The 20,138-nt window shown below is 40.8% G+C and overlaps 1 protein-coding gene across 1 annotated transcript in view; it reads right to left on the minus strand.

The window, feature by feature from the left end:
* Positions 1–20,138, minus strand: part of CD101 (CD101 molecule) — a 39,076-nt gene that overhangs the window by 11,629 nt on the left and 7,309 nt on the right. Inside the window, exons 3-8 of the mRNA XM_006054091.4 lie at positions 18,522–18,902; positions 16,744–17,160; positions 12,550–12,939; positions 7,915–8,298; positions 6,803–7,207; positions 3,273–3,683 (exon numbers count right to left, since the gene is read on the minus strand). Coding sequence (XP_006054153.4) covers positions 3,273–3,683; positions 6,803–7,207; positions 7,915–8,298; positions 12,550–12,939; positions 16,744–17,160; positions 18,522–18,902 — 2,388 coding nt within the window. The remainder of the gene's footprint in view (positions 1–3,272; positions 3,684–6,802; positions 7,208–7,914; positions 8,299–12,549; positions 12,940–16,743; positions 17,161–18,521; positions 18,903–20,138) is intronic.

Below are 20,138 nucleotides of genomic sequence, written 5' to 3' on the forward strand. Positions count from 1 at the left end.
TGCGGGAAGCTCTGCCCTGCTGCTTTTATCAATACTTCTCCCACGTCAGCTCTCCCTTCTGCTACTCAGAAAGGTCATTTGAAACTTCTAGTCCTCTCCTCAAGCCCTGTATTCCACCACTACCCCTTTTTCTTAGAAAATTACCCTCTTCCCATATACCTAGATATCAACCTCAGGTATGGACACAGGAAAAGAGGAGGTTAGGTGAGAGACTGAACATTTTCATACATGTGTTAGAATATCACTCAAGGGACTTCCCTGGTGGTCCAGTGGTTGAGAATTCATCTTGCGATGCAGGGGACACAGGTTCAATCTCTGGTGGGAAAACTAATATCGTACATGCCACTGGGCAGCTAAGCCCAGGAGCTATAACTACTGAGGCCACAACAAAATATCTTGTGTGCTGCAACTAAAATACAAGAGCCAAATAAATATTTTTTAAAAGATAATACTATTCAAGGAGACTATTTACATTACTAGATTAGATTAACTTTTTAACAGATTTTGACATTTGCTTTTTTAAAATGTTCTCCTGTTAACCAGCAGGTGAGGACTTGGAAGGAAGTCTAGAGCAGTCACAAACAAAATAAAGAAATTATGTTGTTCAGTCACTAAGTCTTGTCCAACTCTTTGCGACCCCATAGACTATAGCATGCCTGTCTCCTCTGTCCTCTACTGTCTCTTGGAGTTTGCTCAAACTCATGTCCACTGAGTCTGTGATACTATCTAACCATATCATCCTCTGTTGCCCCCTTCTCTTTTTGTGTTCAATCTCTCCCAGCATCAGAGTCTTTTCCAATGTGCTTGCTAAGTCACTTTAGTCATGTCTGACTCTTTTGTGACCCCATGGTCTGTAATCCACCAGGCTTCTCTGTCTATGGGATTCTCCAGGCAAGAATACTAGAGTGGGTTGCCATTTCCTTCTCCAGAGGATTTTCCTGACCCAGGGATCAAACCTGCATCTCATATGTCTCCTGCATTGGCAAGTGGGTTCTTTACCACTAGCGCCACCTAGGAAGCCCGCTTTTCCAATGAGTATGTGCTAAATTTTCAGCTCTACTACAAACATATTTATTGGTCTATTTTTAAAAGATTAACTGTGTCTGCTCCTAGATTCTTTTCTAGTTACATCTTTACTCTCTCCTCTTTGTAGAGAAGTGTGTGAAATATTAGTTTACATGGTACTGTGTCTGCTTCCTCACATCAAATTACTCTCTAACTTATTGCCATCAGCTTTCCAATCCCATCACTATGCTCTGGCCAAGGTTCCCTCCCGGTAAAGGTGCAATTTCCCAACTCAAGAGACCCTCCAGGATTTTCTGCTCTCTTTGCAGTCTTTGTCACCAGAACCAATTTTCTTCCGAAATCCTCTCCTCCTTTGATTTCAGAGAAAACATCCCTGCCCCCTCCTACAGCTCTGACCAATCCTCAGTGTCTTTCCCTGGGGCCTCTTCCTTACCTTACTTCCTACACCAGGGTAACCAGCTAGCTACCCCCAGCCAGCCACACCCAGGCCACAGTTATGTTTTATTTGACATCTTCAGTATTTTAAAAGAATTTGAATTCATTATGGACAGTCTCAAAATGGGTGATCCACCAAAAAAAGAGCTCAGGCATTTCTTGATAGACTAAAAGATTGGACAACACTGGTTCCTCATTTCTGAACAGGAAGCATTGGCTTGAGCTAAGAAATGGTATGCAATTCATTTTTTTTTCAAGATTTTTTTAATGTGGGTCACTTTTAAAGCCTTTATTGAATTTGTTATGATATTGCTTCTGTTATATGTTTTGTTTTTTTGGCCAGGAGGCATATGGGATCTTAGTTACCTGACCAGGGGTGGAACCCACACGTCCTGCATTGGAAGGCAAAGTTTTATTCACCGAACCACCAGGCAGGTCCCTTGGTGTGCACTTTTTAAAGAGGTGGGCACACATTATCAAGATTCAGCCTGGACAATTGGAAGAAAGAGATGCCAGCCACACAGATGGAGAATTGAGTGGGCCTAGGCCTTGTGGGACTGAGCAGCAACAACAGAAAGCCTTGTGGGATGGCCCAGATGATAGACAGTATCATGATAATACTGGACATAAGGATGATTTGGAACAAGTGGAGTGTGAGGGTCTTTGGGGCAGCCAAGTAGAAATGTGCAACAGGCAATTGAGTGGAAAGGCCTGGAGTTCAGGAGATGGGGGCTAAGTGTAAAAAACTTAGAGCTTTTTCACTGCAGGTGGTAGTTGGAACCCAGGCAGTGTTTAGCAGGTTCTGAAGGGAGCAGAGAGTAAGAATAAAAATGGGTTCGTGTGTCCCCGAGGAACACTCACACTGAGCAGGGAGAAGAAGAAGGGCCTGAAGGGCATGGAGAAGGGGAGCCAGAGCAGAAGGAAGAGACCCTCGCACTCAGCTACTATTTTGCCCCTACTGCTCCCAACTGACTGTGAGCTCCTTAAGACTCTGCCTTATTTATCTTTGGAGCCCTAATTGCCTAACACAAAGCAATGTTCATTATAATCTTATTTTTTGATGTTACATTGAAAATAGAATTTTAAGTGCCAAACTAGATTAACTTATTTGCATTGTGCTTTTGGATCTCGGCCAGTTCCCGAACCTTAGATGTGACATTCATTTAATTTTAATCAACACTGGAGGTGACCTAACTAATGCTGACAGATCTAATCAACCCTGCCCACATTTAGACCACAGCACTCTTGGACCAATGCAAATGAATGGAACTTCTATTTCATTTTTAAAGATCTCCTGAGGGGGAGGAGATGCCCTCAGTAAGCCATTCCAACAGTTAACTACTCTTATTTGCCTTATGTTGAGGCGGCCGAATGTTGAAAAGCAATCTCTCCACACATCCCTATAGAGTTGTACAGTTTCTGTTCACAGTGGGAGAAATATGCTTTGTATTACTCTTTCTCTGCCAAATTACGGTAGAGCCCCACTGGAATGACACAGCTTGTTATTATAGAGAGCTGGAGATACGATACCCTGGGTAGCTGCCTAGACCAGGCTGCCAGGCTGAGAAGCCAACCATTCAAAGGGATCTTGTTCCCATCTAAACTTCTCCAAATCTCAGACTGACTCACCGGAAATGACCCCTACCTCCTCTGGTGGGCTATTCCGTCCTGCAGTCACTGTGCTGGTGGCCGCTATTCCTATGACTCTAGGTCATATTTTCAGCTGCATATTATCATCCCATAGAACAGCTGCCCAAGAGAAGGGGGTCATTCTACAGAAAGATGCTAGAGAATACACTTGCAAGGTTTACCTGTGGGCCTGAGTTTCAATTCTGTGAGACCTGATGTCTGTTCTCCAAGCTTGTTCCAAGTGCTATTTGTAGACCAGAGCCATTCCTCCACAGCACAGCGATATTTGCCCTGATCACTGTCTTCCACATTCAGAATGTGTAGCTGAAACAAGTCTTGGGAAACTTTCTCAGCGTGGAATTTTTGTTTTCTCCGTGTGGTCTGAAATTCATCCCCATATTTTACTACGTGGTTTTGGTCCACTTCCAGGATCCTCAGCCAGGGTGCATCAGTGGAAATGGGAGAGAAGTACCAAGTCACGACCAACTGAATGTTTCCAGGGGACTGGGACAGGATGCTACACTCTATGTCGGTGTTGGAATTGATGGAAATCTCTTGGACTTGACTGCTTGAATTCACCTTCAGTTTGCTCTCTAAATGAGAAGAACAGTACAATTACTTTTGTTACTTTGCTAGAAAATAGAACTTGAAGGTAGAAGGGACATTAGAGTCAACTAAGGCCACAGCTCCTAGATCCATCAGCTGTGTGAATTCTCTCTTTAGTAGCCCCACTAACTGCTCATTCAGCCTCTGAACAACTCACTAACAAAGCACCCATTCCATCTTCGGACATGCTGCCACTAGAGAATTCTTTCCAATATCAAGTTGAATCTTACTTTTTCATAATTTCCACCCACTGGTCTTAGTTCTACCCTGCCCTAAGAGTGGAATGGGGAGGGGAGGGAGGAAGTATCAAGCCAGAAAGCCAATCTCTCCCACATGAAAATGCTTCAATATAAGATAACCAAAAAGGGCCTACGGTATAGCCCAAGGAACTATATTCAACATCCTATAATAAATCATACAGGAAAAGAACCTATACATATAAAACTGAATCACTTTGCTGTATACCAGAAACTAACACAACATTATTAATGAACTATATTCCAGTATAAAATAAAATTTAAAAAAAGAAAATTCTTTAATATTTAGGCACAGACATCTTCTCTTTTATAGCATTTCATAAATCAAATGGAGAGAAAGTGGCCCTTGGATGCTTTGTCTGGGTGTTTGCTATCCAGAATACTCCTTGACCCATAATTTGCCCAAGTCTAGTTGTACCTGTCTGCAGACATGGGTAAACAAGAGAAAGCTGTATGTTCACTATTAAAACTGAATGTCTCTTTGCAGTCACTCAACTCTGGGAACATTGTATGGATATGGAGTCAACTATCCTTTAACCCCAGAGCTTTTCTGCTTTGTCAGAAAGATGAATGGCAAAACCTGGCTTCTAAATCTTATTCTTATCTTCTTGCTGACATCACAGATTATACTTTTGTGGCTGCTTACTGATGCTGCCAGTAGGTCTCTTTATTCCTCCTTCAACAAACATTTATTAATGCATACTATTTTATGTGCCAGACTATTCCAGGCTCTGTGGATCCCTCCCCTCCGTTTCTGCCTAGAGGGAGAGACTAGTACTGGGACAGAGGCTGAGAGATTATAGGATTGTGTCACCCAAGCAGGACAGAAGTCTGCAAAAGTGACTATCAGAGCACATAGCAGGATTGTATAACCCAAATATGGGAGTGAGGCTTCCTGGAGGAGATATCTCTAAGCTAAGTCTTAAGGGTTAATAGGAATTAAACTGATGGAGAAGAGGTAAAGGAATTCCATGCAAAAGAAGCAACTTGAACAAAGACTAAAAATGAGAGAGAGCATAGCGTATTGGAGGAACTGCAAGTGATTCAGTGTGGCTGAAGCTCAAATTCAAGATGGAAAGTGGAAAGAGATGGTGCTGGGAAGACATAAATGTACCAGATCACAAAGGACCTTGCCTGCTATGTAATTCGAGTTTGAACATGAGTTGGATGTGGAGGAGTAGTGGATGACTCAGGTTTCTTGCTTAGATCACTGATGGATGGCGGGGACACAGAGAACGATGTCAGAGGAGTAGCTTTGGCAGGATGATAATGGTGTATTTATGTTCTGACATATTGAGTATAGACATGTCTTGAAGGCAATTGCATGAGTCTGGAGATCAGAAGAGAAGTCATTCAAGATAGTGAATTTGGGAGTTGTCAATACATAGCATAAATCCCTGGGTAGAACAAACCTACTTTGGGAGACTGTATAGAATGAGAAGAGAGAAAGTTGAGAATGAAGCCCAAAGGGCTGAGTCAGTGCGAGAAGAGGACTCTGCAAAAGAGAATGAGAAGGCGCCATGAGAGGGCTAGGAAGGAAACCAAGAAAATCTTGTGTCACAAGGCCATGGAAAAAGAAGTTTTAAGAAGAAAGGATTGAACCAACAATTTGAAATACATCAGAAAAGACAAGTAAATTAAGGCATGAGTTAATCAACAAGGAGATGACTACTATAACCAAAACTATTGCTCAGTAGCTGAGAGAATGATGGCTAACATGTTTGAGCATCTGCTTGGTTTGTCAGGCACTGCACTAGGAACATGTCACCATTTTTAAATTGCACATCAGCAATTTGCCCATGGAGTCAGTAGGCTTGGACAGATTAAGTTCTCATTAGATCTAAGTGATGTCAAAGGCTCTTGAACACTCCACCTTAAGAGGATGGAAATCAGGAAAGAAGATACTGGCACAGCAGAATTTGTAAAGTTGTGTCTTACTTTTCATCTCTATGCTCTATTACCAATTGACAAGGTAAATTATGTTGACTATAATCACAAATTCTCTAACTCTTATACATTAACATATCAAAATGAATGGCTAAGTGTATTGAATGGAATTTGCATTATCCATACCACTAGGAGAGACATTCTAAACATTTAATGACTGGCCAGGCACAGGCAGGGACCAATCTGAAAGAATGCCCCAGCACTGGAGCCGATCCTGGAGGCCCCCTGCTGTGCCAGGTGGTGTCCAGTTGTTGAGTGGTGGGGACTTACAGGAAATGTGGAAGGGGCAACAGTTATTATTAGTGTGGAAGTATTCCAATGTTTTAAAAACCAGTGTGGCCATTTCGTGCATATTAACTCAATGTTAACCTAGATCACTTTGCATGTGTGTGTCTGTATGTGTGTGGGGGTGGGGGGTATGTTTTTGTTTCTGGTTAATTTTTTTTTAATTGAAATATAGTTGATTTACAATGTTTCAGGAGTACAGCAAAGTGATTTCTATGTTCTTTTTCAGATTCTTTTCTATTATAGGTTACTCTAAGCTATCGAATATAGTTCCCTGTGCTATACAGCAGGTCCTTGTTGCTTATCCACTTTACATATACTAGTGAGCATCTGTTAATGTTGTTGTTGTTCATTCACTAAGTCGTGTCCGACTCTTTGTGACTCCATCGGCCGCTTCCCTGTCCCTCACCATCTCCCAGAGTTTGTCATGTCCATTAAATCTGTTAATGCCAAATTCCTAATCTATCCCTACCCCACTTCCTGGATATCACTTATATATTGTATCTACTTATAGTACAAACATGGGGAGAAAGTATTTTATGCTTTAATTCCACAACTTTCCCCAAATGGGAAGAATGTTTTTTAAAAAAGCGGAATTAATTTCAAGTAGTGTTAACCTGGTAAAGTGACAGTGATCCTTAGTGGGTGAGAGGAGGCAGAAGCCCTCACAGGACTGTTTGTGTGCAGCGAATTTCTGTCATACACTTCTACTTTACACTGATAAACTCCTGCTTCTTCCTCGGTGGCATCGTGGATTAGGAGCCGAGAATGAAATGAAGACTGTGAAATCTTTGTCTTCCTCTGGAACTGGGGTAGGCCCCTCCCCCATTCAATAGTGCCATTGTGGGTGATTTGAAGAAGCAGATCAAAGGCTCGAGATCTGGGGGGCTGGAACAGCCATGTCACGGTGAGTGGAACCTTGAGCTCAGAGTAGCCAACCCTCACTACGCAGGACAGGTCAAAGGTGTTGGTTAATTTCACTTGTGGTAGACGGCTCATCAGACTAACTTGTAAACTTGACTCTGTGGGCAGAAACACAAAACACGATTCCTAACATGTTTATCAAATCGAGGTACAGTGCTTCTAAGTTTTCCTAGTCATTACCTCTTCACACTGAACCATGTGTTCATACATTGGGAGTATCAAATATTTGGGGGTAGACATTGATTCACAGTACAGGCCGTCCTGAATTCTGACCTCAGTTTTCTAAAGTTGACCCTCTTGTAAGAGTGTTCTCAGCAGAGACAACAAACAGGCAGTGTTTCCCCAGTCCACTGCTTAGACAGCTGCTACTGAGGGGGTGGGGCGCGCCCCAGCCCTGCTGGCCGGCCTCCTTCCCTTACCCCACTGCTGGGTGCACTATCCCTGTTCTACACTTGCAAGGGAGATTCCGCAATCCCAGGCTGCAGCTGTCAGAAGCCTGAAGGTATGAGGGTCAGCTTCACTTGGCCTATGTCTTTCCTAAGTCTACTCCAAATGATACGATTTTGTTCTTAGACTTGAATAACAACTTATAAGTTGCACCCTAAAGACCATCTTTATAAAAATGAGTAAACTTTAGAGACCAGTTGGCAGATGTGGTAACCAGAGACTCTGCTCTGTATTCCGGGGTATACGTACTGTAACTAGAGGATTCAGGATGACATGCAATCAAATCCCACGGCATCCCACTACAGAAGGAAGATATTGATGATATGCAAGTTCAGCAAAGGCTTTCCCTGACACTTACCGAGAGGCTTTACGGTGATCGACACCCTCTGAGTCCAGCTCTGGTTTCTGGCCTGGCTCCCGATCCTCTCAGACACTCTGCACTCGTACATGCCGCTGTCTGTGAGGGTGGTGGAGGCAATCTCAAGTTGGAAGGTGGCCCAGTCCATTTTCTCCAGTCTTGCATTTCTGAGGTTATTGAGTTCCGCATAGGAAGCACCCAGCTTCACGGTGCCATCCTGCTCCATGCCAGCCACAAACACCGGCTGTGTCTGGTTTTGTGGGACATGCCACCAGGCCACAGTCAGGAGATTCTCAGCTCCATCTGCCTTGCAGAGAAGGGTTAACGCTTCTCCTTCCCACACTGCTTGCTGCCGGTTCTTGGTAGACACGACCACATTTCTTGCTGTGGATTACAGGTTTTAGAAGAAAAAGATACTTCGAGTAAATGAAAAGTTTTCTAAAAAACAGTGAACTCTCATTAATTAAAACTTGACTACTTTGTGAAAAATCCAATCAAATTGTTCACTCTTGCACCATCCCCCAGAATAAAAGATTTAATCAACACTTAAATAGTAGAAATGGCAGAAAGAACACCAGAAGAACTAATTTACATGTAAACAATTTACAGTTTGCCCTAAGTTTTAGTGATTTGTTCCTTAGGCACATCTAGTTGGGAAAACACAGGGTATTATTTTGTTAAATTAATTAGAGATGGTGTATGAGACTGAAAGTAATGAAGCTGTGTTTATTTCAATGTTTAGTTTTCTAGAATTCAGACTTTCACAGTTCAAAATTACCTTCCTCTCATTACTTATCTTTCCCTAATTAGTATGTAACTGAACAGTGAAGAAGTACTGTTAATTATATTTCTGTTCAAAATACTGCCATTAAAAAACAATTACTTGAAGAGGGCGTGGAGAAAAGAGAATCCTCTTACACTGTTGGTAGGAATATGAATTGATACAGGAATATGAATTGTTCTCTCCTATGGAGAACAGTATGGAGGTTCCTTAAAAACTGAAAATAGAACTACTGTATGATTCAGAAATCCCACTCCTGGGCACATACCAGAGAAAACTATAATTACAAAAGATACATGCACCCCAATGCTCATTGCAGCACCATTTACAACAGGCAAGACATGGAAGCAACCTGAATGTCCATTAACAGAGAAATGGGTGAAGAACATGTGGCACATATATACAACGTAATATCACTCAGCCATAAAAAGGGATGAAACTGTGCCGCTTGCCGAGACTTGGATGGACCGAGAGCTGTCATACAGAATGAAGAAAGTCAGAAGTTGAAAAACAAATACTGTGTATTAATGCATATGTGTGGACTCTAGAAAAATAGTACAGATGAACCTATTTGCAAAGCAGAAATAAACACACATATGTAGAGAACAAGCATATGGACACCAAGAGGGGAAACAAGGGGTGGGATGAGTTGGGAGACTGGGACTGACATCTATACACTACTATGTATAAAACAGATAACTAATAAGGACCTCTGTTGGGGCACAGAGAACTCTACTCAATGCTCTGTGGTGACAAAGAGGGGATATATGTATATGTATAGCTGATCAGCTTTTCTGTATAGCAGAAATTAGCACAAAATTGTAAAGCAACTAAACTCCAATAAAATTTTTTTTATTAAAAATGTCTTATTTTACAAAATTATTTGGGGGAAAATGTATGTATATATAAATATATATACTATAAATATAGATATACTTCCCCCTCAAGTATTTTTAAAATATATATATATACACACACCTATACACACACACACACACATATATATACATTTCTTTTTTTCAAATCATATATTCATTCATATATATTGTTGGTTGAAGGGACATCCTTCCTATATCTGAACTACAGTGTAAAACAGTAAATGTAAGTCCGGCTCCCAGATGGAAAATTCAAGATGATCAGAAATGTGGACTTCCTTTGAACAGATACTTCCTGTGCGAGGCCTTGTCCTGGGTGCTTTGCGGGCAATGCAAAGATCCCTCAAGCTCATGCATCCTAGGCAGCCCAGCCTCATGCTTAAGGCCAAGGTCCCTGGAGTTATTATAGAATTACCCTGGACAACAAAGTGAACCTCTCTGAGCCTCAATTTCCTTTCCTGTAAAAGAAAGGGGGTAATAATAGCACCTCACTTTTGCACTGTGAGAAGACTAAGTGAATGGCACGTGCAAAGGGCTTACCCTGGCTGGCAAGGGAAAGTGCCCAGCAAAAGACAGCTACTAGTATTAGTGTGTAATGATAGTCCCTTCATGAGAGCAGAGGTGTTCAAAGTCAGAAAAGGAAAATAAAAAGATTTTTAAAAATTTTATATTTTCTAGACTCGTGGGATCTTAGTTCCCTGACCAGGGATTGAAACTGGGCCCTCAGCAGTGAGAGCATAGAGTCCTAATCATTGAACCACCAGGGAATTTCCAGGAAAACAAAACAGAACTGGCATTTGAAATCTTAATAGGATCTAAATGAATTTGCAAACTGATCTTCTCTGCTGAGGAAGAGTTCTGTCTTTAACAGCTTTATGGATGAACATATGTTACCAAGACAGAAAGAAGGCTAATGTCCACAAATAGATTAATATATATCTACCTGTTTTATATATATGTATATAACATAACATATATTTATATAAAACTTGCTTCCAAATTTGGGGTATTAGAGGCATTATTACACTTATTTTTTTTTTTTGAAGTTAAAAATAGACTCATAACTAAAGTTTCAAAATTATAGGGGAAATTATTAGTCATAATCTTACTATTCAAATATAACCATTATGATAGGTTTCGAGCAGTTTCAGTTTTTTAAAAAAAACTGTGGTTTCCTTACTTTATTGTGGTCATTGCTGTCTCCGAGTCAGAAGTGACACACTCACCAGGCATGTGTAAGGCGCGCCTGCATAGTGGTAGGGAAGTACCCTCTTCTGTTTAAAACATTCACGGGATGATAAAACTGCTCATACTCAAGTAATGGCTTGAGTTTCAAAACCAAGTGCTCAATAGGGTCTTTAATAAATCTGCTACTAACTTTTTCTGTTTCTCCATAAAAAGAAACAGGTTGGACTCCAGCCTGCACAAAGTATTATTTTCAGCCTGGGCAGACCACCTACTTGATAGGCTTGTGATCTGTGTGCCCCAAAGCACACCTTTTGGTCCCTCTGGCACAGATTCCTATGTCCTGAGTTTATGAAAGGTTTACAGTTCTGCTCCAGTGGAGACAGATACACAAGGTTGAGATTTAACTCTGTGTAAATATGTAAACACGCCTACATAGTTTTTTCTGAATCCTAACAAGAAAGACCAAATGTTTAGTGTAAGAACTAACACCAACACACTTCCTGGCTCGCCAATCTAGGCCAAAGCTGTGCGTCTTCACTCCAAGCAAATGGGGTGATGGAGAAGAGCATGGAAGTGTTTGTGTCTATGGAGATGCCTCCAATAAGCGAGTACAACAAGGACATCTTCATTTTGGGTTTGTTATTTATTTTTTTTTTTGGTTTTTGCTTTGGGGCAATTCATCTTCCTAGACTTTGAATTTAATACTCAGCCCAGAAAATCAGTATTGCTTGTGGATTTATCAGTGTTCTCTCCACACAAAAAGAACTGATTATTCAAACATGCTTAAGGTCACGCAGCCTTCAGAAACTTAACAGGAGCTGGATGGCCTTCCAGATAATCAGACCCAGCCTATCTGGGTCAGATAGGCATCTCACCACATCACAGCAACACGCAGGCAATAGAGTCCACCCACTGTCGCTTCTTCTTTTCTTACTCTGAGTCATGGGTGGATGCAGAATTAAGACTAAGTATTGTTCCCTGTATCAGGTTAAGAACACAGAGAACTGACGAAAGACACCTGAAAGATGTTGAAAAAGTAGAGGGGGTAATGTGGGTGTTTATTTCTCAGGAAAGAGGCAAGTATAAGTTCTTTTCTCTCTCTCTCTCTTTTTTTTTTTTAGCTCTTTTCTCTTAATCTACTCAAAATACACACACACACAAGGAGACGGGGGGGCTTCATGAACGCAGGTATTCTCGGCTGAAAGAAAACCCAACACACCAATCAGAAATAATAGCAAATAGAATCAAGAATCTAAGATGGCAAGAAGGGACTTAAAGACAGTGAAATTAGATTATCTTACAACTGAGGAAGCTGAGAATTAGTGAAGTGAAGTACATGGAGTGTTCATGGTCACAGCCTGTTTATTGGCTCAGGAGTAGGACTCAGTTCTTCAGCTATATGGGTGTGTGCTCAATCACTTTAGTTGTGTCCAACTCTTTGTGACCCCATGGACTGTAGCCCACCAGGCTCCTCTGTCCATGGGATTTTCAGAGAAGAATACTAGAGTGGCTTGCCATTTCCTCTTATAGGGGATCTTCCCAACCCAGGGATCGAACCTGAGTCTCCTGGGTTTCCTGCATGGCAGACGGATTCTTTACCCACTAAACCACCTGGGAAGCCCCCAGGTTTTCAGCTAGTTTGGGTGCTTCCCTTTACTCCACTCCACCTCAAAGTGACCTGATTGATACCTGACTTCAGGAGACCTCCCCTGTGTCCATGAAAGTATCCAATACTCACAAAGGAGGACATCGAAATGCAGCCCAACCGTGTCTGGCCCCGACTTCACATACCTGCTTGCTTCCAAAGGCGCACAAAGCTGTCTGGTGATTGTTTTTTCTGAAGCACCTGCCAGGAGCCCATCTGAGCTCTTGTCACCTCTGCCACTACACATCTGTATGTACCTTCATCCTCTGGGCCCATAGAGAAGATTTTGAGAGAGAAAGACTTGGGGCTTAACTTTGAAAGCTGGAGCTGTCCTTGACTTGCTCTTTCTTGGTAATCTTTCTTCAGATCCAGAACTCCGCCAGCATCAATGTGGGCCATTTCAACATCATTGAAGAACCAAGTGGCCTGAAGGTGTGGGTCCTGGCCACCACCGCCCATGACCAGGCAAACCAGTTCTAAGGATTTTCCTTCATGTACCGTGCTCTCAGCTCTAATGTTGACTTGAAAATCTCTCACTAGGAAACAAAAGCAAGGCAGATATTTAGAGAGGCCACTGCACCTATCCCTTTAATACCAGAGAGAGATGCTACCTCCTATCAGGATAGTACAGGGATTGAATTAAATGTGGGAGATCAGAGATGCCAAAGAAATGCCTAGAATCAAAATGTCCTTGACTATTTTTTAAATCATCTAGAAAGAACAACACATGTGATTTTCTAAATGCAATACTATTAAGCAAGATGAATGCATGGATGTGTAAAGTACATAGTAATGGATTTTTTAAAATAAAATATTTTATACTATGTTGAACTGATATAAATTGTGATTTCTTGCTCTCATTTTTGGCTGAGAATATCCAGTGGAATTTTCCTAAGTTAAAAGCATATGTGATATATGGCAAATCCACAGCTAACATCACACTTAACAGTGGAAAACTGAAAGCTTTTCATCTAATATCAAGAATAAGACAAGGATGATCACTCTCACCACTTCTATTCAACATGGTGTTGGAAGTCCTAGCCAGAGCAATTAGACAGAAAAAGAAATTAAAAGCATCTACATTGGAAAAAAAGAAGAAAGAATCACTGTTGGCAGATGACATGTTCTTATATATAGGAACCAAAAGAAAAAAAGCCCACCAAACTCCACCAAGAAGCTGTTAAAACTAATAAAGAATTTAAGTAAAGCTGCAGCATACAAAATCAACACATGAAAAAAATCAGTTGCATCTCTATACATTAACAGTAAACTATCAAAAAAAATTTCAGAAAATAATCCCATTTACAATAGTGTCAAAAAGAAGAAAATACTTAAGGATAAATTTAACCAAGGGGGTGAAAGAGATGTACAATGAAAACTGTAGAACACTGGTGAAAGGAACTGAAGATGAAAGAAATAAATGAAAAGATATCCCATGTTCATGGGTTAGAAAAATTAATATTATTAAAATGCTCATATCACCCAAAGCAATCTACAGATTCATTGCAATCTCTGTCAAAATTCTAATAGCATTTTGAAATAGATAAAAACAATTCTGAAATTCATATGGAACCCCAAAAGACCCTGACTGGCCAAAGAATTTTGAGCAAGAACCTTAGGCTTCACATTACCTGTTTTCAAAATGCATTACAAAGCTATAGTAATCAGAACTATGATACTGGCATAAAGACACATAAACCAATGAAACAGGATATAGAGAACCCAGAAATAAATTCATGAATCTTTGTCAATTAATCTTCAATAAGGGTGCCAAGAACACACAACAGGGAAAAGATAGTCTCTTCAATAAACGCTTTGAACCAACTAGATATCCATATGCAGAAGAATAAAGTTGGATCCCTATCTCACAGCATATTAAAAAAAAATAAACTCAAAATGAATGGAAGATTTAAACCCAAGACCTGAAATTGAGAAACTACTAGAAGAAAATAAAAGGGGGGACTTCCTTGGTGGTCCAGTGGTTCAGACCCTGTGCTTCTACTGCAGGGGGCATGGGTTCGACCCCTGGTCAGGGACCTAAGATCCCACATGTCATGCAGCATGGCCAAAGGAAAAAAGAAAAGAAAATAGAAGGAAAACCTTCCTGACATTAGTTTGGGCCACGATTTTCTGGATATGACCCCACAAGCACAGGCAACAAAAGCAAAAATAGACAAGTACAATTGCATCAAACCAAAAAGATTCTGTACACAAAAGAAACAATCAGCGGAGTGAGGAGACAATCTATACAATGGGAGAAAATATTTGCAAACCATGTATTCAAAAAGAGGTTCCTATTCAAAATGTATAAGAAACTCCTACAAGTTAATAGCAAAAAATTCCAAATAAGTTGACATAAAAATGAAAAAGGATCTGACTAGATATTCTCCAAAGAAGACATACAAATGGCTAAAAATATGGACAGGAAGATGCTTATCACTAATCACCAGGGAAATGCAAATTGAAGCCACAAGATATCACGTCACATCTGTTAGAATGGCTGTCATCAAGAGACAAAAGATAGCAAGTGTTGGTGAGGATGGAGAAGAAAGAAGAACCTTTGTATACTGTTAGTAGGAATGTAAATTGGTATGATCATTATTGAAAACGGTGTGGAGGTTCCTCAAAAACTAAAAGTAGAACTACCACATAACCCAGCAATCCCCACGTCAGGGTACATATCCAAAGGAAACGACACGGTGTCTCAAAGAGATACCTGCACTGTGTTCATTACTCATAATATCCAAGATATGGAAACAATGCAAGTGACTACCAAAGGATAAATGGATGAAGAAAAGGTATATATACACAATGGACTATTATTAAGCCATGAGAAAAAAGGAAATCTTACTGTTTTCAAAAACATGGATCAACCTGGAGGACATTTTGCTATGTGAAATAAGCCAGACACAGAAAGACTGTGGAAACTAAAAATGTTGACCACATGGAAGCAGAGAGTAGACCGGTGGTTGCCAGGGCTTGTGGGAGTGGGGTAAATGGGGAGACGTTGGTCAAAGAGTACACAGTTTCAGTTATGCAGGATAAATAAGTTCTGGAGATCTAATGATTACAGTTAGTAATACTGTGTGGTGTTACCTGAAATTTGCTAAGAAAGTAGATCTTAAGTGTTGCACATACATGACACAACCATATGAGGCGATGGATATGCTAACAAACTTGATCATAATCATTTCACAATGCAAACAGATATCAAAACACAGTACTGTACACCTTAAACATATACAATTCTTATTGATTTAAATAAATACATTTTAAAAATAAAGACTTTTATGTTAAAAAAATTTTTTTTCAAAGAAAGGGGAGAAAAAAAGCATATATGATGTGTCTCCACAGGACTCCCCGTGTATAATTTGGACATGTAACGTCATCAGGACAGTTTTTAATGGAACAGAATAATACTCCTCTTTAAGAAAAAAGAAGAAAGAAAACTTCAGTCAACCACCACTGGATCATTGCTGTTAGCATGAATGTTTATGGTTTTAGATCTCCTCCTAGCAGACCAAAGCTCATGTGGAGAGACCAGGAATTACAATGGAGGCTTCCTGCTTGCTCTGGTGAAAATGCCAATGGATCACGAAGAGTGACATTATTGCAAGGTAAAGGAGTCAGGCGGAGGGAGCACTGACAAGGCTTCACATTGGAAACTGGGGCTATTCTGAGCCCAAGTGACTGTGGAGAGAGGGCCTTGGAGAGACACACCTGTCTTCAAACACCAGCTCCACTTCTCACCCGCTGAGCAAGCTTAGGCAGACCATTAGCTGGGGCTCTGGGTTGTGTTTCAAAAACCGGAATTTGTCAACTTGCTCTGAGGCTGGTTGTTAGGACTACGTTAGATAATGCAGCTGAAGTGCTTACACAGAGCCTGGCAAAAATGGCAACAAAACTATTTCCCTGTATGGTTTGTGGAATCTACCTAACAGTCAACAGATTTTATCCCATATAAAACCTCCCGTGGACATAGCCTGTGGACAGAGCCCCAAATGAATATCTTTCTTATTTATGCTCCAAAAATGACAAAAGCAAAATTTACCCAAACTTTCTAAATGATCTTGTTTTATATTCAACCAAAGATTTTAAAATAAAAATCAGGAGTTCCCTAGTGGTTCTGTGGTTAAGACTCCATCCCTGGTGGCCCTGTGATTAAGACTCCAGGCTTTCACTGTCGAGGGCACTGATTCAGTCCCTTGTTAGGAAGCTAAGATCCCACTAAGACACAGGGCACAGCCAAAAAAAGGGGAAAAAAACCCCCAAAAAACAGAAAGATATCCCCCAAATACCCACCACTAGCATATTAACGAATTTCCTGAAAAGATAATTACCTGTCGGCTGGACCTTGAGAGTTGTTTGATCTGTTTGCTTTTTTGTGATTGAAGTCCAGGTTTCATCAGGATCCTGAATCCATTCAGATGCCTCACAGAACAGCTGACCTTGATCTGAGGGCTGGAGCCTCCCCATTGACAGCCTGAAGGTAGTGACCCCAAGCTTGTCGAGTCGCACGTCACCAGCTGCAAACCTCTCTGTAAACAAGGGCCCAGGGAGCAACGTAAAATCTTTGGAGAGGGAAATAATCTTGCTGGCTTGGCTTCCTTCTCCATCCTTCATCAGGTACCAGGTGATAGAGAGGTGGGTATGTTGAGCTGTGGCTTTGGACACCTCACAGGTAAGTTCCAACCGCTCACCTTCCTCCTTATTTAGAGTCTGGGGAGTCATGGCCACCGAGAGGGTATCTGGAATAACTGGACACAGAGGAATGATGGTAATTGACTTAGATCAATTAGAGGCTTAGTTAGACTAGCCTCTCTAGATGAAGGTGGTGGCCTGACCCACCATCTGTAAAGTACATTCTTTGAGTTGGCTTCCCATCAGCCGTATGCTTTACCTATTACCAACAGGAACATTGGCATCTATGTACATACAGTCTATGGAACCTGGCAAAGCTCTTGGTTCACTGTTATGTTTTTAGCACAGTCTGTAACCCATTTTGCTACTCAGACACAGAGGTTTTAAATGGGAAAAGCACAAGGAGCTAGAAGACCTATATTCTGATCCTATATTTGTCCCTATTTGACTCCAGGAACTGGAACAAGTCACTTCACTCGTTTGGGCCTTCACCTGCTCCATTATAAAATAAAGTTCTGAAATAATCTGTTATAATTTATCTTTCAGAGCCAAAATGCAACCCTTACCAAAGTTTTGATAACCATCTAATACCTTAACATTCTCTTCCTCCTCAAAGGAGATCACACAGCCTAAGTTTATGTGAAAGCAACATTTAGATTCAACAATGAATGTTTATTGAGCCTCTACTCAGTGCTCACCAGTGTGCTAGGGAGTGAGGTAAATGTTCTCTTACAGTGCTCGGGGTAAGATCAGAGACGGTCATATAAGAAGCCAATTACCACATAAGCTGGGTGAGTGCTAGTAACAGTGGTGTGAATAGAACATCAAGAAGGAACAAAGATGGGAATATTGCCCGCAACAGTCAGAACAGGTTTCACCGGAGAGGAAGTGTTTAAACTGGGTTTGAAAGTATATGTAGGAGTTTGCCAGGCTGAAAAGGAAGTGATAAGATATTCTAGGCAAAGGGACAAAACAGTAATTTCAAATACGATCCTTGCCACATAGGAAAATACCCTAGAGAATGGTAGTTTGAGAATAACTATTTCCACATTAATGACTTACTTCCTATGATATTCAGTTCAGTTCAGTCACTCAGTCGTGTTATATATAAATGTATTATATCAATACCAGCTCTTCTATCAAGTTAATATTCTGCTTCCAAGAAGAGACATGAGAACTCTCAAAGCTTTGTCTGATGCTGTGTTATTATCAACCTATGGATAGCTGTGGGCAAGGCCTAGGAATACCACATCATATCTAACTCTTCATGACAGAGTTGATTGGGAAAATGAATTGAGAGTTTTAGAGAACATGAGATATCTATCTGTGACAAACTCCAAAATATCCAGAGGGGTTCATGGGCTCTTTTGCTAAAACAAACAGAACAATATAAAGCCATGTCACAGCGCAAGGCATTGTGATGATGGAGACTCTGGTTTGTCAGGGGCTGGCTAGTAAAGAAGCACACACAGCTTACCAGTAAGATTAGTCTTCGCACTGTAAGTCCCATAGTATTTTTCATCAGTGTTGGGTGTAAAACACTCATACTCGCCAGTATCCTTCATCTGGAGCTTGGAAATGTGCAAAAAGACTGAGTTACCCTGGACCCTCTCCACGTAGATTTCCCTACTTTTTACCCGGTTTGCATACACTACATAAGAGAAGGTGTCATCCATGGTGCTAATGATCTGGATTTCTTGTGTCGGGGCTGTTGGCAGGTAAACAGACCATTGGAAATGCTGCTCAGAAGGTCCTTGGTGGCCAGTTACATTGCAGCCGATGCTGACGGGGTAACCTTCAGCTCTGAATAGCGGTCCTTTCTGAACTGTTACTTCTCGCTGGCCAATGCTGAGCTTAGCTTGCAAGTAGGAGAAAGAAAAGGGAATAAAAATAGATTAGTGCTCCAGTTCCCAATGTGCCACATTATGTAGCTCCCTGTATTACAATTCTAGAAAATGAGATCACAGGTTATTAGCTATAATCAACTCAAATGTTCAATACCTTCTTCAGGCTAAGGAGCAGTGGAACGACTTGATGAGTTAATTGTTCTTTTATAATTCTAACTTCTAGAGTAATCTCTAGTCTCTTAAAAAAGAATAGCTTCATCAGTGTAACATGACCACTTCTATAAAATACACCTACTTACCTAAGTGCACCTGAAGTAAATATGATGTATGATAATTCACCTTTTATATTATTTTATGGAAAAATTCTCAGTATACTTCCTCAAGCCTCCAATTCTTAGGTACCTGTCATCGAGCTGTCCTAACAGAAATGATTGCTGGAGAGACCGAGTCCATGGCACTGCCCTGGTGCTATGCCTTTTCCTGCTGGTTGGTTGGAACTATTTGTAGCTCCCGGCCAGGTCTGGTGCAAGATTAGCTAAACTTAGCATCTGAAGAAGCAGCAGTACTTCCTTTCTATGCCATAGAGGGTTTTTCATTTTGTAATTTTTTAAACAGCCACTACAGCTTTATTGAAAAGCTTCATAAAAGATGACTGTCAAGTCCAACAGGATCTGGGATCAGACTTAGTTTAGTTGCTCTCTTATTTAAAGCTTTCTGTTGGGATCACAGTGGAATGCTTCATGTTAGGACAAATCTCAAGTATTAGGTTTAAAGGAGAAAATATTATTTAGTGATAATATTCCCTTTGACATACACATTTTCAAAATCAAGACTTTTTAAGAAATTAAAGTGTATGTGTTTATTTCTTATGTTAATATTAAAGGCTGGTTTATTTTGTGTTACAGAAAGAACAATGAACAAGTGATAGAGATGCCACAAAGGTGAGCTAGGTCTTTCACGGGGGCCTAGGGCCCAGGGGAAAGACATCAGAAGAGTCTAGCAGGGAGCAATTACTGGTATTACAGAATTACAGAGTAGAGTTCATAAGCAGGAATGGAAGAAGCAGAGCATCTGCTGAATTTTGTGAATCCACAAGGACAAAGAGTAAGGGAGACCAGATTGGAAAAAAAAGTGAGAGAAAGGAAAAATGACATTACAGAGACCATGGTAAGGTTAAATATAGATATTTTAGAATGAAAACAATTCTGATAGGAGGGGACCTGCAAAAACAGGGAGAAAGTGTAACT

Source organism: Bubalus bubalis, chromosome 6, assembly GCF_019923935.1.
Source record: "Bubalus bubalis isolate 160015118507 breed Murrah chromosome 6, NDDB_SH_1, whole genome shotgun sequence".
NCBI classification, from domain to species: domain Eukaryota; kingdom Metazoa; phylum Chordata; class Mammalia; order Artiodactyla; family Bovidae; genus Bubalus; species Bubalus bubalis.